The 24,793-nt window shown below is 44.3% G+C and overlaps 3 protein-coding genes across 6 annotated transcripts; 2 read left to right on the top strand and 1 right to left on the bottom strand.

Annotated features, from left to right (window-relative positions):
• Nucleotides 1-530: 530 nt before the first annotated feature.
• znf384b (zinc finger protein 384 b) lies at nucleotides 531-8,504 on the bottom strand. Of its 4 annotated transcripts, none has more exons than XM_079165006.1 (12): nucleotides 8,315-8,504; nucleotides 7,536-7,663; nucleotides 6,994-7,061; nucleotides 6,634-6,853; nucleotides 5,969-6,082; nucleotides 4,899-5,047; nucleotides 4,719-4,810; nucleotides 3,744-3,968; nucleotides 2,446-2,613; nucleotides 2,236-2,314; nucleotides 1,953-2,111; nucleotides 531-1,830 (listed from the first exon to the last, which is right to left on the bottom strand). In XM_079165006.1, the coding sequence occupies exons 3-12, from the start codon at nucleotides 7,057-7,059 to the stop codon at nucleotides 1,471-1,473; spliced, it is 1,632 nt and encodes a 543-aa protein (XP_079021132.1). In that variant the 5' UTR covers nucleotides 7,060-7,061; nucleotides 7,536-7,663; nucleotides 8,315-8,504; the 3' UTR covers nucleotides 531-1,470. The 4 variants fall into 4 exon arrangements, with proteins under 4 accessions (XP_079021132.1, XP_079021133.1, XP_079021134.1 ...); XM_079165007.1 differs by having other exon boundaries at nucleotides 4,719-4,795; XM_079165008.1 differs by lacking the exon at nucleotides 3,744-3,968.
• A 1,531-nt stretch (nucleotides 8,505-10,035) lies between these two features.
• LOC306700098 (uncharacterized protein) lies at nucleotides 10,036-16,799 on the top strand. The gene is made up of 13 exons (XM_079165005.1): nucleotides 10,036-10,288; nucleotides 11,715-11,833; nucleotides 12,278-12,513; nucleotides 12,844-12,967; nucleotides 13,242-13,363; nucleotides 13,906-13,992; nucleotides 14,216-14,305; nucleotides 14,585-14,673; nucleotides 15,372-15,594; nucleotides 15,739-15,861; nucleotides 16,004-16,169; nucleotides 16,385-16,473; nucleotides 16,635-16,799. Exons 1-13 carry the CDS (start codon nucleotides 10,199-10,201, stop codon nucleotides 16,715-16,717), a joined length of 1,641 nt encoding a protein of 546 aa, XP_079021131.1. The 5' UTR covers nucleotides 10,036-10,198; the 3' UTR covers nucleotides 16,718-16,799.
• A 1,320-nt stretch (nucleotides 16,800-18,119) lies between these two features.
• On the top strand, nucleotides 18,120-23,352 carry pianp (PILR alpha associated neural protein; the record flags this gene model as incomplete). The annotated part of the gene is made up of 5 exons (XM_079165527.1): nucleotides 18,120-18,130; nucleotides 18,330-18,736; nucleotides 19,141-19,219; nucleotides 22,524-22,670; nucleotides 23,331-23,352. The coding sequence occupies 5 exons, from the start codon at nucleotides 18,120-18,122 to the stop codon at nucleotides 23,350-23,352; spliced, it is 666 nt and encodes a 221-aa protein (XP_079021653.1).
• Between the last annotated feature and the right edge of the window lie 1,441 nt (nucleotides 23,353-24,793).

Raw genomic sequence — 24,793 nt, 5'->3', positions numbered from 1 at the left:
CTCTTTAATGGACCAGTCCACTTTTGTAAACACCTCACACATTTGCACATTCCAGCAGAGCATAAAACAATAAATATACCTGAATGCACAAGAGCGTCATTGACTAAGACTAGCATACATAATACAAGCTGCATAGTGTTTGCCTCTCTGATTTTCAGATGTTATCTCAAATATCCTGTTAATACATATATATAATATATACTGTTTCTTAACAACAACAAATGCATTTTCATGTTATGAATACAGCGCTGAAACAATGTGTCGATCCATTATTTAGAAAATTACAAAAAAATGTGATAAATTCAATTTGTACCCTCTCAAATGTTGGTATTTGATATTGAATATTTGGGTTTGGCCTCCATTCTAAAAAGGTCAACTTGGGCTTTAGAAAAATTGTCATGGTCATTTAATTTTCTGATGTTTTATAGACCAAACTCAGAAAATAATTACAATATATTAGCAACAGCAATGTGCCCTCTTAAAGTCACTATGGCATTAAACTGAAACAGAAAGAAAAAAAACCACCAATGAGAAACATATCAGAGGGTTTATTGTATTATAAGCTGAAAAAAAGACAAATTTCATATGTGTCAATATGTCTATAAAGAAGTATTATAAACATTATCGTGGAAGTATAATAGCAAGAGCACATGTGGATAACATTTCTTTTAGGACATACACACAAAGCAGTACAATAGGGATACATGAAACATGAACTGGCTCATCACTCGTCATGTGAAGGCCAGTGAATGGGTCTAAATAGGTTATATGGATTACCACATCCTTTAAACACACAATCATACGTTATAAACTGGTAGTATATACAGTATATCTATATATACTTGATTGACATTTCTCTTTCCTCAACAGGAAATTACCTCTTTGTCCCTTTTAAGGTTAAAAAGAATGAGTCGCGGGCATATATTTTACAACATAGTAGAGCTGATAACACCGATGTAAAAACTGAAAGTCTCTGCATGAAAGTATCAAAATTTACCTTCACAGTCGACCATCAATTTCATCAACAGAGAGACCCTAAACTGCTATGGCCAATGCTGTATTTGTTGGGAAGAGCAGGTGATAAAACAATAAAGAGAAGCACTTTGACTCTCTTCCTATCATAAAACCATCACTGTGATGGACTGAAACATACTTTATTGCCGCCTATACATGCACTTTCTACTCAGACAGGACAGCTTAGTAAAAAGAAAACAAATCAAACAAGGCAGAAAGAAAAAAAAAAAGAGACAAACTAAAAAAATATAAGACAAAATTATAGTCTTCGGTATAATGTGTCACCATATCGTTTGTCCTGTCTGCCTCAAACCACAGTTCAGGCACAGTCATGTGTTCCTAAGTTCTTGTATCACCTTAGTATTGCTTTTATTCTTTGACTCTCCATCCTCAATTTCTTGAATCAATTTTACCTTCCCCACCCCATCCCCCCCAAACTTCCTCCTTTCGTCACCTCTAAGAGTTAAGGTGCTCCACTTGAATGGTGGATGCTGACACAGTGAGACAGAGGTCCTTGTGGGAAGTAATGTCGGCAACGCTGACGGGTTTGTACTGGATGTCACTGGCGGACACTGTCTTATACTGGTGCATGTCAAACGGACAGGAGATGGTTTCCGTCTGAGGGTAGTTGCCCTGGCTCTGTCCCTGCTGGCCTCCGCCCGCTCCTCCGCTCCCGGCACCCCCGGGTCGGCTCGATCCACCATCTGCGCCGTCTAGCCGGCTCTGACCCGGGACCTGCCGTTGGTTCTGTTGTGCTGCTGTTGCAGACAGCTGGTCTGGGTTGTGTTTCTCCATGTGTTTCACCAGATACGTCTCCTGAGATGAGGGGAGGATAGGTAGAGGGGAAACAGTGGATGCGTGACTACATTATATACAAATAGCTGCCAGGTGTCTGATGCAAGTGAGGCGATTCATACAGAAGAGGAGGTTTGTCTTACTGAGGTATAAGTGCGGTTGCAGAGACCACACGAGTAGATCCTCGCGTGCTTGACTGTGTGTGTGGTCATGTGCACCTCCAGGCTCGCTGCATCTACGTATCCTTTATTACAGTTGGTGCACTTGTAGGGCTTGTCCTTGTTGTGTTGACGCCGGTGGGACTGGGAAAGAAATGTTTATTGAAAGATAAAAATAATAATTTGCTAAAAATGTTTTACATCGTGAAAGAGTCAGGTAATAAGCAACACAGTCTCTGTATGAGAAGAAAACTAAATTATTTCACACCTGTAAATTTGAGAGTTGCGTGAAGGACTTCTCACAGCCTGGGTGGATACACTTGTATGGCCGATCTCCGGTGTGAATCCTGCATGAAAAACACAAAAACATATACATGTACATACACGGTCTCCCATCACTTTTATAGTGATCTAACCTGACAGGAAGTCTGAAAAACATCGAGGCAGATGAGAAACCCAAGACCGGTGACTCACTTACCTATTGTGCTGCTGAAGATGACTGAGCTGTCTGAAGTGCTTTTGGCAGTAGGAGCAGGTGTAGGGTTTCACTCCGGTGTGGATGCGGACATGTTGGGCCAGGTAGCTGGAGTTGGCAAATGACTTGGTACAATGGGGACACTTATGAGGCTTTGACTCTGTGTGGTTCCTGATGAAGGCAGACGGGAGGGTGGAAGAGAAAGGGGAACAGGGTTGTAAAGGTAGATTGAGAAAAAAAACAAAAAAAAACAATACTTTGCTTGACACATACATCAAAGTGATTCCTTCAATATATCAAAACCTGTCAGGAAGGCCATTCCAGACAAGTAAAAAGGAGATTGGATTATTAAAATATTTGGAAACCGTTAACAAAAGCCAACAAATATTCTGTATAACTTTACACTTAACTTAACACTTGAGTGTCAATTGCAATTTATGTTCCTTTAAATGTCATGTGTTAATATAAACATCCCAAATCTCATCACAGAATTAAATCCTTGTGCTCTGGATAATTTAGATTTATAAACAGAGGAACAAAATATTATATATAATAATTATGATTTAGAGGTTTTACAAATGCATCCATTTAGATTGGCATTCCTCCAGAAATGACATGTACATTGATTTGATGACAGCCAAAAAGAACAGCAACAACTAAAGATGACTAAAAATTACGCAGAGAGAAGGAAAGCAGAGCATGGCAGCAAGTTGTTTCTATCGCACATCCCAATTCAATGGAAGAGAATGTGTTCCAAACAATAACACAATGTGTTAAATGGGGAAGCTTCATTTCAACATGTTGTTCTAAATGTGTGCGTGTTTCTGTTGGAGAAGCACTGGCAGGGGAAATGACAGAACATGCAGACAAAAGAAACATGAAAAGTGGGGGAAAGCGATGAAAATGCAATGCATACGGTGCACACACACACACAAATGAAAAAAATATTATAATTATTTAAATTTGTATTAAAGAGCTCCATGCATTTCAAATGGCCATTCTGATATTGTATACATTATGGAAAATCTTCTTATGGACAAAGCCCAAACTTAAAGCGTAATTTGAATTCAAAACAATTTTGAAAAAGGTCACTTCTGGATGGAACTGGTAGCATGCGACCCAACATCTACATGGCAGTGTATTATGCGTTTGCACACCACTCCAACCTCTTCCCCCCAGGAGGAGGAAGAGGACAGGAGTCTGGACTTCAAAATGGGAACTTGGCAGGACAAGTTAAGAGGACAGGGGGGGGGGGGGGGAAGGGTACGTGGTCGGTAACGGGGAGGAGGGGTCTGCAGTACCGTGTGTGCTGCTGTAAATGACTGAGCTGCCTGAAAGATTTCTGGCAGTAGGAGCAGGTGTAAGGCTTGGCCCCGCTGTGGATGCGGATGTGCTGGGCCAGGTAGCTGGAGTTGGCGAATGACTTGGCGCAGTGAGGACACTTGTGAGGTTTGGCCTCTGTGTGCGACTTGGAGTGGATCTGCATGTCAGACTTACTGAGGAAGGTCGCCGCACACATCCGGCACCTACAGGCGGAGAGACACAGAAATGGGAGGGCGGGATGGAAGAACAAAGAAGGAAGAAGAGGGACACGTATACAGAAACATGGACACAAGAGAGGACGGAGGGAAATACGGAGATGAAGGTGAAGACAGGGGAATGAAGCATTGACCCACAGAAATAAATAAGATTTGATAGAAAATGAAACTCACAATAAAAAGGAAAATGAATTATATCGGGTAAATGAATGAAGGCGGAAAAGGGGGTGGGGGGAGGGGTAAACACAAGGAAAGATTCCAAGAGAGAAATCAGTGAAAGCTGACAGGGAAAGGTACGTAGATACTATAAAAAAAGTGAAAGAGCAGGACACAAGAGTGCTTGAGAGTTTACAACTCAAAGAGCATGCTATATAAAGACAAAGAGGACAGCAGAGGGCAGGTAGTCCAGTGTGTGCAGAGGTGGAGAGAGCGCCTATGAAGCACTGATGCATTTGTATCTCAAATACATTAACGAGAAGGAATCAACCATCGGCTACAAAAGCAGGCACGTTCTGCCACAACATGCAGTGAAGTGTGTTCAGAAGAGGCGTACGTGTGTGTGCGTGTGTGTGTGTGTGTGTGTGTGTGTGTGTGCAGCAGCGCCTAGGTTATCTATGAAAGCTGAACATCTCTATTTTGATTTGGACAGGACACAGAGGAACAGGTGCGTTTGCATTCCACAGCTAGAGCGGGGAGAAGTGGGGAGGCACAGCAGGTGTGTGTTTTTGCACGCCGTACCTGTATGTCTTAGTGCTATCTTTTGGGCCGTGGTCTTCGTCTTCATTCGACAGGTCATATGGGTCTCCAATATGATGCTGCAAAGAGGCCAACTGTATTCAAAACAACATTAAACGTTATTTGATCGTGTTTTTAATTATCTATTTTGTTATTAGACTGTGTAGATCTGTATTTTCTTACCTGGCCACCGGCTGTCAGATGAGCCAGTATTAGCGTTTCATTTCCACCCACATGACCGACCCTGGTCAGTGCGGTCTTCTTCTTTCGGCCTCGTTTGGAGGGCGCTGGCATCACGACCACATGGGGCCCCCCGTCGCCTTCTTTTCTGTCTACAACAGGATCACCAGCAGCCGGTTAATAGAACAGAATCCTCTGGAGCCCTCCTGTATGCTTACTGTTCTCTACACCAAACCAAAAATCTAAGCATACTGCAAAAAGTTAAATGTTTTTAACCGTGCTTATTCTTTCAGGTGTAATTGACAGTGTGTGTGGACATCGTAGTGAAATTATTTCTTCTATTCAACTATTTGCTGTGACAGCACCTCCTGCATGTGGAAGATACTTTAAAAAAGAACCATAAGTTACTGGCACAGCTTGAATAATAAATGAAATCATTAGCTGCTCATTTTCTGGGTTTATTGCTTTGTAATTCTGGAGATCAGTCTTTGCTTTGAAGAGAAGTGCTCAGTTGGGTTCATAACTCTGAGATATCATTAAGAGCACACCGAACAAAATCTCAATTTGCTCTCATAGCATAGCATAGCATAGCATAGCATAGCATAGCATAGCATAGTCAGTGAGCACGCTCACAAAAGCCAACAGGTCTGATCATGTTCCAAATCACGAAGACAACATTCAAAAATGTGGCGTGTCCTGCGTCTCGACTTCAAATACAATTAGTTGTTATGTTTACCGATTGTTTTAGCCTCAAAAGGTTAGTCCAACATCAGCGTTATGTTACAAATACATGTACAAAAACTAGCAAGCATTGACATTTGTGAAAAAATGCTGGTTTCAGTCAGGACCTGGTCTTTAGTGTTGCTATAGTACAGTATTGTCAGTTCACATTCTTATATGTAGTTGTGGCTGCAGATGCACCCAAGAAACATTGGATCATGTCATCTTACTTTATATTCAAACTATACCTTGTAATGAGAGTCTCAGTCACAGGAAATGTTATGTCGGCATTACATTTTGGATCCATAAACGTATAAACATATCACATGATGTGCGTGTAATGTGTGCTTTACCTGCAGAATGGAGTGCTGAAACAATCATGGTTGTTGCTGGATGACCAGAGACAAACGATTGAGAGCAGGTGGGAGAGACTAGTGTTCCCTGAGGAGTTGTGATGACCAGACCCGCTTCACAGAAAGTGACAGAAAAAAGAAGAAGAATTAGTCACTCATCACAAAAGGTGTACGAAATCCAAGAATACAAAGTTGTGGACGGTGTTCTTCACAGGATTACAGCCGATCCTTGAGATTCAGGAATTTCTCTTTAATTCCCTTGTATTCAGAAGTATTACCCACCAATATACCATATGCTAAACCTGGAAGTGTTCAGGTGGTGCTACAGGAGTGTGACAGCACAGCGCTGCTGATGCATTATGTGAAAGAAATGCCCGAGGTTGTAGCGCAAATGGAGACACGCGGGTGTTCATTTACTCAAAGTTGTGCTCTTAGCCCATAGTGCTGCTTGGAGGGAACTGGAATCTGTTGTTGTTGTTCTCATTAACTAAATAATTAAATACAAAGCTATTATTTTATGGTTTCTAACTAAACTTAATCCAGCCTAAACCTTTGTTGTTCTTCTGATTCTATGCTGTACTTTGAGCATTGGATATTATGTCTTGTATCGTGGAATTTAACGTGATTAGTCTCAAACGGGGAAAGATTCAGAGAGACGGACTCACCTGCTGTCATGATGCCCGTGGACGGGACAGACAGCATGTTCTGGGTGCTGTGAGCAGGGTGGAGGTGTGCCACACTGCCAACCTGCCCTCCTCCATCTGCCTTCATCCCAGAGGTGGGGATGGTGAGGAGAGCTGTCTGGTAGTGGGATGCTTGGGAAGCGAAGGAAGCATTCTTTTCCTGTTGCTCTTTCACCTTGTTCAGGAACATGGCATTCTCAATCTGTAAGTAGAGAGATTTGTCATTTGACTCACCAGACTGGGCTTCTTCAATCATCACAAAAACACTCCTCAAAAAAGGAGCTTCTTCTTCCTGTCAATCATGAAGAAACTCCATATTCTTGATTTCTTGTCCAGACTCACCTGTCCCGGTACAGTCGGGATGGGAGACCAGAAATACGATGAATTAAAATGAGAGTCTTCCATCATTTCTGCAACGACACAAATGCAGCAACGATCAAATACTGTAATGACCCGGTAAGTACCACCACTGATTACTTTGCAGTAAGAAATATGACAATCTGACTTTCATAAGGACCAATGTGTCTGAAATAAAGTTGAATTGAATTGGTACTCGGGCGAAGATGAGCTCCTACGCCTCAATTAATCCCCCATGAAACCGTTGCTGTGTGGTAATGTTACTACACATAATATAGTTTAGGAATATACATCTTGTAGGGCAATATATCAAGATCATATCTATACTATTTAAGACCAGTAAAAATCTGTGTAAAAGCCCCCCTTTAGTTTCCACCTCTCTTCAAGGCACAGTGTCATTATCAGGTAATAAGGCCATCGCATACTGACAATTACTATAAAATGAATGACAGCTTAATTCTGCTTCAGTTTCACGTGCATGGCTCACTATCACCGTTTCCCCTGCTATGACAAGTCAAATATCTTACCACACAAACTAACTGCCACACAGTGAAGCTGGGGGGGGGGGGGGTTTAGGGGCCCCTGTAGGTGTGGGGCTCTTGTTGCAGTAGCTCACTTTGCTCGGTTGGTCCTGCAGGATCCTAATGGCAAAGTTCTAACAACAGGAGATAAACAAAAGGAGACTTAGATCAATACCGTCTCAAATGCATACGTTTACATTGCAGATTACGCTTCTGGAACGTTAACTACATCGACTGTCTAACGTGACTGTTCAACTTCCTTTACTTCAACTGTAAGGTGTGGATTGTTTTGTGCACCACAACACATCAACTGACCTCAGGCTATTTACGGAAGATTCAACTTCTCCGCTAGAAGTTGTCTCAACAGACCCACATCCCGCTTAATGAAGTACAAAACCCCGCAGCTAGCGCTAACTTTAATGAAATAACACAAATCAGACAGTGTTTACTATTAGCCGTAGCGCTACAGTAGGACTCCATTTCGGCTGCTCGTATTTTGTAGTTAATCAGGCCCGACGTGCTGATTAACATACAGTGAGCTAGCAGACAGCAGTGTGTCTGTAGAGCCCTCCTGCAGCTGCTTGGGGGGAAAAATAACAAGCAAAGAAAAAAAAAAAAAAAAAAAGCAGAGGATAAAAAAAACTGAAGCGAAGGAAAAAAAAAAAAAAAAAGCCAACCGACCATCCTCACAGACTTCCGGCTGTGGACGGGCGGAGAGGCGGCAGCAGAGTCATGCAAATCTACCAAAAAACACGAGCGACTGCATGGAGAATACTGGCGTTTACCGGCAACGACGACTCCGTCTTCCTCCCCGGAACTCCCCGTAGCTCGCGAACAATTTGGACACGGTTTGTAAATGTGTCCAAATTCCTGTGACCCAGTCAAGTTTTTTTTTTTATCGCCTCTTCAGGGTGTTTTTTTTTTTTTTTTTTTTTTTTTTCTGTCGGTTTTTTTCCCTCCGGTAAAGCAGCTGCCTCGTCTACAGCTTCACTTCCTCCGGATAAAGTCGTCAGACAAAAGGAGTATCTGTGGTGATGTCACTTCCGGTATCGTTCACTGAGTGGCAGTTCATTTAAATAAAAGTAGTTAAAAATGTATCATCTACTACTAGTTGATTGACATCCGTACTGCAGCAGTGAAATGGTGATCGTACACGGAGTTTCAACCCACATCCGTTTGTAGTGGTTTGTGTTTACTTTATTTTATTTTAGCTTCAAGTTCTGAGGGGGAAGCAGCCAGCATGCCATGCTGCGTTCACGTGCTGTCGGAAGTAATAGAGTGGCATAAGTGTCAGGGTCATAAGAAACTTTTTATAGCCTAAATCTTTCCGCCAAATATAATTCATAATTTGACAAATTAATTCCTAATCAAAATATTCCTATTAAAAAATTGCACGGCTAAAACACCTTCTCCTCAGTTAAGTAAATTATACTGTATTCATTTCCTTTGAGTTTATGATGTGTGCTCTGAAATGACTAATTCAATCAAATGCATAATTTTCAACCTTAATTCTATAAATCCTTGTACTCCTCACACTATTACTGGGTTACCTGGGGGAGCTGACACAGGCCCGTGGTCAGGAATGATTTTTACATTTTAGGCCTTTGGACCCTGAAGGTCTGGGGCCCCCGGGGCCCATCCACCTTGAGTCTGAGGGATCAGGGAGCACTAAGTGAGACATTTTCAATCATTATGGCTTGTGATATTTTACAGCATTGATACGCGTGACTCAAGCTGCAACGATTAGCCAACAGTAATGGGTTCAATAATTAATAATTTGAATAATTTTTCACACATAAATCCATCTTCTCAAATGTGACCATTTGTTGCTTTTCCTCTACATTGGAGTAAATGGAATATCGCTCCAAAATCTCCAAATCTGCACCATAAAGAAGAATCATATATCATGTAATACATTCACCTACATTCTACTGCACTGTCTTTTGCACGGATTTGATTTTTAGAGGATGCCTTCCTGACAATCAATTGTGAAATTAGCCAATTTGTTATATAAGCTGAATCACATTTTTCTAATTAATTGAATTGTATGTGTACACACTAAACATATGTACATTTGTTTTTATATTTTAAAACACTGAAGTATGAATGGCTTTCCTAGGACATGTTTTCTCCTCATCTCCTGCTTAATCTCCAAAATAAAACAAACGTTATTCCTTTGAATCTTTTCTTCATTCTTAAGGTTATTTACGACGTGGAGTCTCGAAAATATGAGCTGATAGATTAGCACTTGAAGGCAGCACAGTGCTACTTCCTGCCGTTGACCCACAGAGTGACTTTTAGTCAGTTAGACTTTTGTTTTGAACTTCACACAACATATACAAACTCACCTCTGCTTTAAAGGAAATCACGACAACGATAAATGTACTTTATTGTTATATTTATGTGTTACCGTTTTTCAATGCAGCACTGAAACTGTCCACACAGTGTCGCTGTAAGGACAGTGAAACACGCCGTCAGTATCATCAACATCCGGCGACACGTCTCCCCAAACACACACACTGCCGAGCCGCCTGGTGCATCTTTATTTATTTAAACCAATCCAGACTTTGCATTAAAGGCCAATGTTTCGTCTTTGACACTTTCTGACAAACCTGTGAATCAGCCAGGCAGTTTAAAGTTAACTCGCAGCACTTCGCCCCGAGCTCCAGATGGGGGAGGTGAGGAAGCTGCAGAAGAAGTTGAGACAGATTGGATGTCTGGAAATAAAAATCAGTCAAACCCCAGAGGAGAGATTCAAGGTACAGAAACGCCTCATCTGCCTGTTTGTCCCAATGCTAACTGTATGTGTGTGTAATCTGTGTGACTTCTGTAAATCCTTAAAAGATTTCCCTCATGTGTAACAACAGGTTATGACTGCGGGTTTTTACTGTAGCTCAGGCACACATTCAGTCAAAAATATGAAATAAAAACATTATCCATCTTCACTAGCTGACACAGGTTGAATAACATCCAGCAGAGCAGAGCTGTGTATTCATACACCATTAAAGTATTCCAGTATATCAGAGCGCACACGGTTAAATCAAGATGATGTTTTAATGGTGATTTGTGAGGCTACAACGTTATGAAGTAAGGTCTCTTAAACTAGGAATAACACCATAAAGAAGAAAAATGTGTGGTTAACATGAATTTATGATGGTGGTGGAATGAATAATTTGACAGCTTTCGCCCCAGGAAAGCTCTCACGATGAGTAGAGTGCATGAGAAAAAAATAAATATCAGGAACTTCAGGGGCCTCACTAATTTTATAAATTATTGTCATGCCCTACAACTGTTTTTTCTTCTTCTTTTACTGCACTGCCGTTGCATCCACTAATTGGAAAAAGGAAAATAAATGAGCACACTACAGCTGAAGACACACTACAGCTTTATTTTGTTTAAGTAACAGATCATGTATTTAGTCTTACCACATATAAAGTAGTGGAAAGTACATATACTGACTAGTACCATCCTTAAGTTCAATTTTGCAGTATTGTACTAAACTTGATTATTTTCATTTTATGCTACTTCATATAACTACATTTTAGAGGAAAATATGTTTGACTTTTTACGTTTTTTTGTTACTTTTCAGACGGAGGTTTTACAAAAGATATGAGTTCATAAAATGTGTTGTCACAGACAAAACTACCCAACAGTGTAGAAAATAGTTTATATAATAAGCTAAAACCAGAACACTCACAAAATTGACATAATGCTTACATTGTTATGCATTGATAAAGATAATTAAATAATATACCACCAGGGGTTATTCTGCTTCCCAAAGAGTACTTTTTCTTTTGATACCTTTACTTCTGTATACAACTTTCTTACTTTTAATAAATCCAGGACTTCTACTATCAAAGGAAGATTTTTATAAAATAATGTCAAACTCTGTGCCCCTGGTTTCCGTAAAAACAAAACAAAAAAGCCCAGATAAGATCACTGCAAAACCTGTATGTGTAAAACTGGTGAAGTGCTCCTTTAACGCAGAAAACAGTCAAGTATTTCAAATTGACATGCCTGGTTCCCTCATTCATGCATATTTAATAACTCACACTCAGACAGGAGTACAGTTGCCAGTTGCAGTCTAATAAATCAAGACAGGCTGAGTATGTTGGTTGTGCATATAAACAACTTGTGCATTAGTGGCTTGGTTTGCAACCAATCTCGTGCCTTCTTCCCTCTCAGATCTCCAGGAAGGCGGAGCTGCGTTCCAGATTGGCTGAGCTTCAGCTGCAGCTTTCTGGCCCGCAGCAAACTCTTGGGATTGTGGGAGACGGAAAAAAGGAGAAGATGAAAAGACAAGTGTAAGGAAGTGAGGGAGAGGTACTAGCAAGAGGGGGCAGATGGAGAGAAACATCATTCTTCAAAAGCAACAAACATTCACTTTGAAGCCTTTGATCTTTTTTTTTTGCATTTCTATCCAAACACACTGGAGGTCAAATACTGTCACGCTTTAATAAAATGGGAATTTTCCACTGTGCATAATGTGTCACGTAAACATGATTCAGGAATGTCATTCACCCCATTAAAGCCCCTCCGGGCTTTATGCAGATCACTGAAATCAGCATGTGTGGATATTAACATCAAATTGAATGTAACACTTTCTAGGACTAGGCGCTCATTAAAAAGTAAACGTTTTGTTTGTGTGGGACTCGGAGATGCTCTACAGGTTTCCCCGTCACAAAGCAAACCATGTGCCTATGCATCTTGATTATTCATTCAACTCTCGCTTTTCTGCACTGGCACAGGGAGGATGCCCCGGAGGCCCTTCCATCACAAACGCCTCCAGCCTCCAAGATCCTTAAGGGAGAAGAGCAGTCCAAAGCTCAGGCAACGCCAGCGCCGGCTGCCAGGCAGAAGGAAGCAGCAGGAAGGGGAGCAGAGATAGGCAGGCAGCGGGACAGGACGGAGCCGGCCAAGGTGTCAGATCACTGCCGAGACGTGTCAGGAGGCGGCTCTGACACGGACCAACTGCAGCGGGAAGGTTGGATTAATTAAGAAAATGATTATCACAGTTTATCGCAGGCAGTTAAAAGCACAATGCAGTGCCCTGACTCGTCATTGACATCTAAAAATCAGATGAGACGTGAGCCTTGAGGAGTCCTAACGAGCTCAGGTGGCTGCCAGAATTAGAACCAATAGGCTGCATTTGCTCTCCTGAAGACAGGACCCCACGTTTTTTCGCGTCCTCTGAGCTAAATTAGCCCCATGCTTCGTTGTGGCAGACTAATCCATATTGAAGAACTGTGTAGATTAACAAGCTGGGGCGCTGATGAGTCAACCGTGCTAATTGGACAAATGATTTCCCCTGCAGAAGCTGAATTTGCATCCCTCAAATCGTCTTGGGAGAAGGCGAAGTTTCGCTTGAGGCGGCTGGAGGGTCACAATGACATCGTCACCTGCGTGGTTGCTGTTGACAACCTGGTGGTTTCTGGAAGGTAAAGCAGGAAAGAAGCCTCAATTTGCATAATGGATGTGCAAAGTGAACATTTCACCTAATTTATCACTTGATATGCTCCCGCTCTCTCCCCCGCTGTCTGACATATTTGTTTTTCTTCCCCTGCCTCGATGGCTCAGCGCAAATCTCTCACAATTTATGTCTAACGGCTTTTAACTTTGCTTGTTTTCCCCCTTCTCTCACTCCCTCTGTCTTCCCTTTCCTACCTTCCCGCATCCTCTCTTCCTCACGCCGTCCATCTGCCTCCTCTTAAGCCGAGACACAACGGTGAAGGTGTGGCACGTTCCCACAGCAACGGAGCAGAAGAACCTGGGGGGTCACACTGGTGGAGTCACCTGTCTGTCTGCGCCTCCCCCTGAGTACTGCAAGAGGCTGGGTGAGGACACATATATATATATATATATACACACACTCAAACTTACATGTGCGGCGACTACAGCTGAGTAATGCCTGTGTCCTGCAGTCTGGTAATTATAGGAACAGTTCATCAGATCAGCCCCAGTGAGAGATAACCTCGGTAGACACTTTAGAGAGTTCACTGTCTGTCTGAAGCAGGCAGCCTTCCATCACTTAAACTCCAACGGCCTCGTCGGCTCTCCTCCTACACTCCCTCCCCACCTGCTTCCCTTGACTTCAAATACCAAGTTTGGAAGTACAGATGATGCCGTTCAGTCGAACTAATAGTCACGCTGTGTTGAAAGATTATTTGTTGTTGTTGTTCTTAAAATCATTCTCTCTTTGCCTCTTTCTTGCAATCTGTCGTCTTTTTGTACATCATCACTTATTTACAGCTTCCTCTCAGCTTAATCTTTTTGTCATCTTCTCTCTCTCTCTTTTTCTCATCCCCATTCCTTCCTCCTCCTCCTCCTCCTCCTTTGTCCCCTCCCGCTCTTCTGTCTGTGTTTGCCCTCTTGCCAGCCCGGTCCCTGTCTTTGTCCGACAACGAGAGGTTTATTTTGAGTGGCTCGGCAGACTGCAATGTGAAGATCTGGGCCCTGAGCATTGGTACGCTTAACCACACAAACATACACACACACACACACATATATATATATATATATATATATATATATATATTTATACACTGTATATATTAAGGTAGACAGAGCCTCCGGGCTCTGTCTGGGAAACGTGTCTGTGTCTGACTGTGCCTCATAACCAATGAATGCCTGTGTGACTGGTGGTCTGTGTACTGTCAGTGAAATTAGTATTTTCCTGTTACCTGCAGGGCAGTGTGTCAAATCTATCTACACGTTCAACGCTGTGACTGCACTCTGCTTTGTGCCAGAGGAAGACGGCTACATTATCACCGGATCAGGTGTGGGGTTGTTTTTATGCACAAATCTTAAGCGCTAGTGACACAGTGAACTGAATAATTGCAGCTAGACTTGTGTTTGTATGTTGAATCTACTTCTGTACATGTAGGCATCATCTGCCGTCAAGTTAGTGAGTGTAGCGCAGGGCTATTGGGCTGAATCAGAGAGATGGAGGCACACAGATTAGGCAGTCAGGCTCAGGTGGGTTCGACCATGACCAACAATAATGACTGCCAGCCGCCTGTCAGCACATGTAACCCTCACACTCTGTCAACCCTCAGACGGGGGGAAAGTTCAAGCCTGGAGCTGGCACACTTTCGAAAACTGCCAGTCAATCAACGCTCACCAGGAAGCAGTCACCTCCATCCAGGTGGGTGGGTCACTGACCGGCGTGCCGTGATGTGCTGTCCACACCGAGGCTGCTCAAGCTGTTTTTGTGTTCAGCCTATTTTTAAAAGGCTGAACACAAAAAGCACGCCAATGCTTCTTTCCCTTGTTGAAGCTGTCCAAAGTTTTAGAACTCTTGATTTTTTTTAATTTGTGAAAAAGCCCCTCCTCCGGGAATCAAACGGTTATGTTTCTACACTCTTATCCTCACAGAAGCATTCCTTGTTTATCGCTTTCAAATAGAAATCAAAGATATTTGTTAAGATGTGAGCCGTGGAGCTCGGCCAATTTTAGAAAGCATACTGTACGTATTTTGAGCAAAAAAAAGGCTTTTTATGAATATTGAAATCCGGAGCCGCATTATGCACATTCTTTCTCAATTCGTAATCATCAAAATATGCCTAAAGCATTAAAGCGTAGCGCATCGTTGTCGTGCTCTTTGTTGTTCTTCATGCAAAACGCACGATCCATTTATAACCAACAGCCGCTTGGAAAAATGTACATTTTGAAACTGTTCACACAATTCTTTTACACTTACTCAAACATACATAGATTTGCTGTCCCTTTTTTTTCTGTGTATCTCTCTCACACACACACACACACACACACACACACACACACACACACACTGGGTAAAGACTCAGATCACCATGACAACCGTGTCTCCTGTGCCCTCCACAGACTCAGGGTCCAATGGTGTTCAGCGGCGCGGCCGAGGGAGGGGTATCGGTGTGGGAGAACCGGTGTTCGGATCGAGACCCCCTGAGGCTGCTGCACCACTGGGGCGAAGAGGTGACCGGCTGTGGAGGGGGGTCGGGCGGGCGTCTGACACTCAGCCCGCGGGGAGACAAAGCGTTCCTGGCTTACGGTCGAGCCTGGCTCAAGATCCTGCACTGGAGGACCGGTGAGCTCTGGAATGAGCAGCGTCTGTGTCTGTGTGTGCGTGTGCGTGTGTGTGTGTGTGTGTGTGTCAGGATGACTGAAAAAGGAAGGTAGATGAAGAACATTTGCATATTCTTTCCACCTAACATCTGTCCAATTATCACAGGAGCCATGTCCAGACTGACCAATCACAACAGCATCACCGGGATAACAGATTGCGTCCACCAGACAGGAGGCCTCCTAATTGGCTCCTGCTATGATCTAGCGAATGGAGAGAGCTCGCTTAACTGTGAGTCGCAGAGTAAACCGTGTGCAACCACAAGTAACTCGCTCCACTCAGAGAGAGTGAAAGCACATTAAGGACTTGAGACAAAAATCGAAAGCACTTTGTTTTCCTCTGTTGACCCCCCATTTCCTTCATCTCCCGCTAGTGTTCTCTCTGCCTCAGTGTCGGTACCTGGCCTCTCTGACCTGGCCCGATGCTCCCAGAATCCTCTGCTTCGCGGCGTGGACCACAGGGAGCGGAGGCCACCGCTGGGTCACTGGAGGGCGCGACCTCATCGTATGGGAGCAGCTCCCCAGTTCTGGGAAGCTGAGGTGGGCACAGTTCACGCCAACGCCACTCAGTTCAAAAGATTTTAATCTACACGGCTCAATTATATTTTCTATTTGCATATTTCCTCCAAGGTCAACTGCTTTGCTAATTCTGAAGCTATACTGGGATTTAAGAGGTGCTAATGAATATAACTGATTTCGACACGCACCTCTATTGATATTAGGTGTTTAATTAATTGCGGGTGTGAATGTTATAGGGGTGATGTCACAGCGAAGAGAGACAGTCGGTTGGAGTCGTGTTTGCTGGAGTCGGAGGGAGACACAGAGGATGACGAGGAGACTGACGGTACGCACACACACACACAACACAATTTCACACATCCTCGTGTCTTCATTTACTGACTGGCACGCTTAATAAGTAACCACAGAATTGCAGATTTCACTATCATGTTCATTTTAGATGATGCATGTTGTGGCGAATCCTCTTGACCTCCTTGTCAAATTTAGATTACGAGGACGATGACGACGATGCTGAAGCAAACGAGGATGATGGAGGGTCCGGCTCGTGGTTTCGCTGCGTTCTCCAGTGAGTGCCGGTTTCTCAATGCTGAGGACACCACGGCCTGGAGCCATGAAGAGGAAATGAGAGGGAGGGAGCGTAGTGACAGTGAAGGAGGGTGCAGGGGAATGAAGTGTGACAGACTGAGTGTCGGTGTTGGGGGGGGGGGGGGGGAGCGTATGGATGCAGACTGCGAGAGTGTGCGTTGAGTGGTAGGCAGATTGTTTTCTATGTAAATATTATTTCCACACACAATAAAGCTGTCACCTTGCGACTCTCACCTACACATTTGCATCACTTGTTGTCTCTTTTTTTTTATTTCAATCTGACCCTGCCTCCTCTTCAAACACCAGTTCGCCGCCCCGCTCTGCCGGCGCAACCTGTGTAAATGAATGTAAATCAAATTCTATTCTACCTTAATTCCCCCATTTCCTTCCTCTTCCTCCCCCTCCTCTTCTTCCTCCTCCTCCTCTTTGCTGTCTGTATTTCCGTCTCTTGCTCTCTGGGGTGTCCTTGCCTGTTTTTGTAAACATAATTGAAGAGTTTTTTTTCACCTCCCGCCTCTAAAATGAGCTTACCAGTGTCGTTCTCAGTATCAGTTCTTTTTGCCTCGTCAAATTAATTTATTTTCCTCTGCGTCCATTCAATTGAACCAGCTTCTTTTTTTTAAAGACATAATTAGCATTTAAATCTCTCTCCTACAGTCTCTTTCCCTCCCTACATCGCTCTCTCTCTCTCCCCTCTCTTACTCGAGCAGACTCTACATGTCTCAGTCGCTAAGGCAACCGATGCTTTTTTTTTCCTCACTTGCTCTCTGTATCTCCCCCTTTCTCTCTGTCTCCCTCTCTCATTCCCTCTCTTCACTGCCAGAGGTAGGCATGATAACTGATATGTGTCGGAGTGCGTGTGTGTTTGTGTCCGTCTCCCGGTGTGCTCGTGTGTCTCTTAAGTGACATTTCTGTGGCATTTAGGCAGCAGTTCTTGATGGGAAGTTGCCTTTCTCCACACAAAGTGCCACATAAGAGTATTGGCTCCATGCATGACGCTTCTAATGGTGATTAATGTGCTGTGCTCAGGTGTGTGCGCTGTAAATGTGTGTGAGAGAGCAGAACGGACAGTGAGTATGTACTTCTGGGTGTTTTTGAATGCAGATGTGGATTCTGTTCAAACATGTGGCGCATAATTGAGCGTATAATTTAAAAGCCCAGGGGAGTCTAAATGCTTTTTTTTTTTTTTTTTAAAGATGACAGAGTTGGCTTTCTGTCAATACTCCTGCTGGTGTCTACATGTTATTTATCTGGCAACATAAAAGAAGAAAAAAAAGCTGGACCCTCCTCCTTCTCTCCCTCTCTCTCTGCCTCTCTTGCCCCTCTGTCCTATCTTACAGAGAGAGATGATCGGAGGAGCGGAGTCTCAGTGAACAGAGCGAAGCGATGGAGAGATGGTAAGATGATAGTACCTGAGGTGAAGGAGCGATGTACGTGGTGCCGATGCAGAAAATGTCATTCTGAGTGATGGCCGGCATAAGAATCAATGTTTGAGCTGATGAGGTTGTGCAGGACGCCTGTGGACAATACATTTTCTTAGATAACTTCTCTGTCACTCCACCACCTCTCATTGTTTCTCCTCCACTTCTCTTCCAGCTCCATCTCTCCTGTCGCACGACTGACTGCCCTCCGCTGCCTCGTCTCCATCCTCCTGGTTGCTCTGGTGACACAGCCCTCCACCTGTAACCGTGACAATAGTGAGGGCGAGGAGCAGGCGGACGCCCTGTCTGTCCAGCTGTCCGTCACAGCCCAGGTCACACCCACCCCTCTGTGGGCGGTGGTCTGGGGTCCCACGCAGCCTCTGGAGGATGAGACCTATCACTTCCTTTCCAGCCAGGAAACTGACCCCCTGCACCAGCATGGGACTCAGCAGGAGGCCAGCAGCACCAAGTCAAACTGGCCTGCAAGCATGCAGCCCCGAGAGGAGGCACCGCTGGAGTCTAAGGACCTGGAGGGAGTGGAGGACGGAGGGACGGCGGCGGAGGAGACGGAGCCTGAGGAAGGTGGGCATCAGGAGATGCACATGAAGGATTTCTAAATAAAGATAGCCATGAGCCGATGCCCATGTGAACACACACACACACACACACACGCACATACCGCAAGTCCTCCAGGGAATTAGCTGTCACCGGTGTGAAGGCTGCTGTGTGCTGCCGGCTGTGTCTGTGGCGGGGGATGCCTAATAAAGTTCTCATCACTCAGAGGGAGGAATTGGCCGCTGTCACAATGCAAGATACAAGACGTCACCGGATTTGTGTTGTCGTTGGAGGACGGCATCTCGCACATTCAATATCATGTTTCAGATGGCTTTATTGATCTCTTCTTTTGTTCGGGATACAATTATACATGGTCATGGTCTGAGATTAGTAAATACACGAGTGTGTGTGTGTGTGTGTGTGTGTTACAGTGGACCCTCAGTTCTACGTCACCGTGACCATCTCCTCGCTGCTCATCCTGACGGCAGTCATCATTACAGCCAAACTCTGGTAGGAATCTACAAAATATTGTGTGTGTGTGTGTGTGTGTGTGTGTGTCCATGTGTCCATATAAATATGAACTGGGCATTGCTGAATAAGAGTGAATGATTAGTAATCTTTCCCTTTATGAGACACCTCTCCTCTGTAGTAAGAGAGCAGCACTGGTTCTCCTGATTCAAAGGGGTTTTTTTTATAGTAAAAGTTGTGAATTAGAAAATGTATCATTCGAAGAACACACACAGCGAGGTGCAGTCCAGTTTGAGCTTCAACACAAGATGTCTCCCTTAATATTACGGCATTTTGTATTTCTAAATTGGGTACTTTAAGACCGAGAGATTGAGGTTAGATTAGGTGCTTTGCAATCTGGTCGAATTTGTTGCTTTTCATCTTGTTAATTGCGTGATAATTGTACTTCTTTAGTATTAAATGATCTTAAGGGGACTAATCACTCTTTTGTTGACTTGTTGGTTATAATCCGTAGACACATCCAAACACTAGGAGTTACAGGTAGACATAGCTTATTTTTGAGTGGTAAAATGTCTTGGGAACAGCTGATTTGGAGATTAGTTAAAGCTCTGCAGAACTGTTGAGAGATTGAAGTATTCCCTGTTTTGAAAGATGGAGCTTAAAGAGTTTAGAATTTGTTATTTTTGTACTGGAAAATTGGAGACTTGCCCCTTTCTACCCACTGATGGGTCAAGATAAACATTAATGAGTTGTGCCAGATGTGTAGGGATTTAGGAAGAGGCCAGATGAGACTTTGATAGTTGCAGATGTGTTTGCAAGTGCTTGTTGGTCTGTCTGTCATGCGCCGCCACGATTACGTAATGTGTCTACGCACTCCTCCCTCAAGTGAGAGCTGAGTAATAGCTAACTAACGACTTTATTAACAACACTTGTGTTCCTGAAAGTCACAGTTGGCACAGTTGTGTCATTTGGTTCCATTAGAGTTGCAATGATTAAACATTCCCTTTAACCAGTAGGATGGAACTGGAAACAAAAACAGATCTGTTGCTTTACAGGCTTGAGCAATAACATGGCTTCACCGGCCATTAAGCCTCCCGGAGCACTGTAACAGCAAGGTGGGGGTTCTGTGTACGTTACCTTTTCAGGCCTCGTAAGGAAGAGCTTGCTGCACACATGGTCATTAGCTGTAAATGGGGAGTCATCTATGCGATGTAGTGGAGCACTTCCACGCTTTGCTGATCAAACCAATAACACCTAGTTCATTTGACCACTGGGACTCCTCTCTCCATCTCGTCACACAGCTCACACTCTTTTTTTGACAATCTTTTCTCACCCATTTATACTTTTACTCTCCTCCTTACTGTAATTCTCGTGTCTGCTTCATCTTACCCACAGATCTATTGCAACATGATTTTTCATTTCATTGCCTGAATCCATAAAATTAGCTCTCCTTCATATCACGTTTTCGTACTCTCTTTTAAAGGGAAAGTTCACATTTTTCCTCTTACTTGTTTTGCTGTTTCTCAATCTAGATTGTTTTTGGTGTGAGTTGCCTAGTTTTGGAGGTATCAGCCGTAGAGATGTCTGCCTTCTCTCTATAATGGTATATATGAAAATATAATACATTTAAAAAAAACTCAACAGTCAGTCTCTCTCTGAGAAATGTGACGCAGATAATCCACGGACCTTGTTGTGAGCGGTTTCAAGTAGGAACTATTTTTATTAACAATGTGGACTGATAGCACAACAGGCAAGGGGGGAAATAAAGGAATTGTCCCTTTAAAATCTGTTTTGCTCCCACACTACATTAGCTCCGCTTGCTCTCATTCTAACCATCACTCCCTCCTCCCACTTGGCCCTCCTTTCCCTTCACCCCCCCAGGTCTTTTTTTTTCTGTCTCTGAATACCTGTGTTTCCCTTCTTCCTTCAGGTTCTTTCGCTTAGTTCCAGTTATCACCTCGCCTTGCTCTAATGCTGCCTGTCTTTGCACAGCTGGTACTCCTCTTATCTCCCTCACCAGTCTCCTATCTCTCGCAGCACCGCCAGTCCTACTGCTGATCCACAGATAATCCTGCAGCTTGCTGTGAGCTGATACACGATAAACCCCCTTTTCTCTCTGTTCCGGAGACTTGCCTTCGCTGTTGTTTCGATAACTTACTCCAGCGGCCCCCGCCGTGGAGGAAAGCCCCACGATGCTGGTGGATCCAAAGTGGCCCTACAAAAGTAGAGAATGGCTGAGATTTCGAGGCTGGAGACATGGCAGCGGCCCTTCTCTATAGACTGGCTCGTGCTTCAGTGTCATAAATGTGTAAATAACGCCATGTGTTAGAGGGAGAGAGTGCCGCGACATGAACGGGAGAGGGGGTACAGATGGACTGAAATGATAGCCTATAGTGGAAATTGGCCACCGTCCAGTTCATTATGATTATAGAAGAGCGGCATATGTGCTCAGTGATTTTCCCAGCCCTAAAATCGTGAGTGTGGCTAATGTTATCAAGCGTGACGATGAGTGTGCATGTGTGTGTGTGTGCACGTAGGGAGAGAGGAGTCAGCCAGAACAGGTGTTACTGAGGGAAGATGAGGGTGCAGCTTTTATGGCTGCAAGAACAGCTTTGTTGTGTGTCTGAGTATTCTTAAGAGTGTGAACTTGTGGCTCTCTGTCGTCACCTTCCTCACTGAAGTAATGGCACACCACCTCTGTGATGCGTCACCCCTCTGTCCATTCCTTAACCTTGTTGCATCCTTTCCCCACCTCACCCCTCCTGACTCCCTCTCTCCCAAATCCCACAGTGCTGGTCTCCTTCCCCCGTTTCTCGCTATCCCTCCCTCCCTCCCTCCCGCCCTCCCTCTCCCCTCAGCTGACAGCGTTTTAATGAGTCCGATGAGTGCACTAATTCTCTCACACAGTGGCAGAGTAATGTGTTCGCTGATGCTAAATGTCTCGGCTGTTCTTGATGGTCTCTGACTCTGTTTCTCTGTCTCTCCCCCCTCTGTCTTTTCTCTTTATTCTGCTGTTTTTATCTGTGTCTCTGTCCGTCTCCCTTAATTCCACCCTATAATTTCCTGCTCCCTGTCTCTCCCTCGCTAACCTTCTTTCACCCTTATCTGTCTCTCTAAAACTCAAACTCAAACTTCTTTGAGTCATTTAATCTTGGCTTCTATTCCTGTCCCTCTTCTTCTTGGTCTCTTTTTTCTATAATTCCCATCTTTTTCTTTTCCCATCCTTCCGTCTGCATTTCTCCTCTATTTACCCCCTCCATCCCTATTCCACGAGTCTCCCCCAATTTCTCTCCTCCCTCCATCCCCTCTCCCCATCTTCCCCATCTGTGTCATCTCTGTCTCCCAGTTACGATCGCAGCTGTTTCCAGCATCCACCCCCTCTTTCCCGTGGCGTGGCCCCCCCGCTCTCCCTCGCGCTCCCTCGCTCCCTCGCTTCGGAGGACAGCCGGCAGACGTTGCACAGCACCTCCTCCTCCTTCACCGACAGGGAGAGGTAATGAGTCGCCTCACCAGCTCTGCACAGTCTCGAGTGTGTGTGTGTCTTAAGTCTATGAGTCCGATGTGCATGTTTGAGTTTCTGTGCACCTCTAGATTCAAGTTTGCTTCTTTTGTGTATGTGTGTGTGTCCGGCAGCATTGTTACTTCTTTTGTTTTAAAAGGATGTACATGGAGTGTAAATGGGCAGTAGTGGTACTCTCTGAGGAGTATTCAGGCCTGGGGTGTTGGTACTGCTGTAAGATGTATCAGTGTGTTAAAATCCCTCTTCGGATGAGTCATAGTGGGCCCCAGCCGTCGTCCATGAAATGATGCTTTTATTTGAGGGTATTCAAAGTTAATCTCAATCAGGATAATTATAGTGCTGTACTCCCTTCCTTACTTCCTCCCCCCCATAAGCTTTTCCTCCACCGTCCTCCCCTTCTTCCTTCTCTTCCGCCTCTTCTCCTCGCCGCCCTCTCAGTCCCCTGCGATGCAGCTTTCCGTTCGGGTGTACACCAATTTTCCAGCTTCAGGCCTCCCTGCTCCTCTTCTCCTCTCCTCTGCTCCCTCCTCTCCCGTCCTCAGAGTTCCCAAAGCTTCCCACAACCCTCCCTGCCTCGTTTTTGTCTCTTTTGTTTTCTCTCACTCTTCTCCTCTCTGTCTCTTGCTGTGTCAGGATCCCAGTTGTGAACCTCTGAGGTGACTGTTTTTCCATATGGTAAACATTTCTTGCGGGCCTGAAGAGGAACATCAACGGGACCAGAGGGTGTGCCTGCAGCACCGTTTATCTTCTCTGAAACTGTGAAATGAATCCAGGTTTCCCAGGTATCCAGCCATCACACAACTCCTGGGCTTCCCTGAGGTCTAAAAACCCAAACACATCTCCCTGCTGCTCCCTCCTTCCTTCCTTCCTTACTTCCTCTGTGCTTGGTATAAATGAATTTCATGCGTCACTGTAACCTGCCCTGTTTTCCATCCCCTGTATGGCCCCCGAGCTCTGCCAAGCCAACTGCTCTGCTCTGCGCTTCGACCCGCCATGACTAATTCACAAACAAGCAGTTTAACAGACCTGCAACATCCCATTACATCTGAAATGTATTACCTGTGCCTCCGCAACCGTTTCCAGGGATTCGGCTGCACACGTGAAGCTGTTCAGTATTCATTCTAATCCAGCGGACTGTTCTTTCTTGAAATGACACTCAAATTCAGTTTAGTTCAGCAGGCTTGTATCTGGTTCGCAAATGGTTAAAAAGCCATTCTCAGCATCTCCAAACACTGAACGGGGTATTTCACAAAGCTGTTTGGCACGGCTGTAGCCAACAGGCAATGTGTTTAACATGTCACGCTCCAAAAACTGCTGTTTACGCCCCGCTTTGGGCGCCTGGAATGCAAATAGTGTGGCTTTTTCCCTCTGCAGTGTGTAGAGGAGTCTGTTTTATTTGAGTTTTTCCTCATGATTTGTTCTCTTAATTATCTGGCTGACGTTCACCTCTTTGTCGAGCCTTTGTGAGCACCCTCTGTTCCTGCTGGACTGTGTTAGAGGTGTGTTAAGCATACAGTGCTTCCAGTGGAGGAGATAAAATATTCAGAGCGGGAATGGATAGAGGCATTAGTGTTGAAAATCAATGATTCCCAAAAGGTTTTGGATGGTGCACAACAAAGACAGATTTATGTTGTCATGGAAATGAGCATCTGTGAACTGTACGCGTGATCAAAGGACTGATGTTACCACGAAGAGGATTCTTTTTTTCCCCCACCTGACAGCCAAGTGTCTCAATCTGGAAGACAAAACCACCATAATTTCCCTTCGTATCACTTTTCAAGTCCCTGTATATCAACTGTCTTGGGTGCACCAAATGAAAGCGGTACATCAAGGAGCATCATTTCTGTCTCTCCAATGAATCTGCATGTACACAGTAAGAAAAACCTGTGAGAGTATCTTCAAATCTATTATTTATAAATGTCTATTTTATCTATCAGTGAGTGATGTCTTATCGAACCTTTCAAAGCCAAACGTCAGTTTGTGTTTGCCAACTTTTCTAAGCAGCTTTGAGACATGAACCCCCCCCCCCCCCCCCCCTACACTTACACATATTCCCACTACAGACATAGTGCTGGTGGCATCATGCGTGGCTCGTG

Source organism: Pholis gunnellus (assembly GCF_910591455.1).
Source record: "Pholis gunnellus genome assembly, chromosome: 8".
Classification (NCBI taxonomy): Eukaryota; Metazoa; Chordata; class Actinopteri; order Perciformes; family Pholidae; genus Pholis; species Pholis gunnellus.
This window is presented reverse-complemented; position numbering and strand designations above follow the sequence as displayed.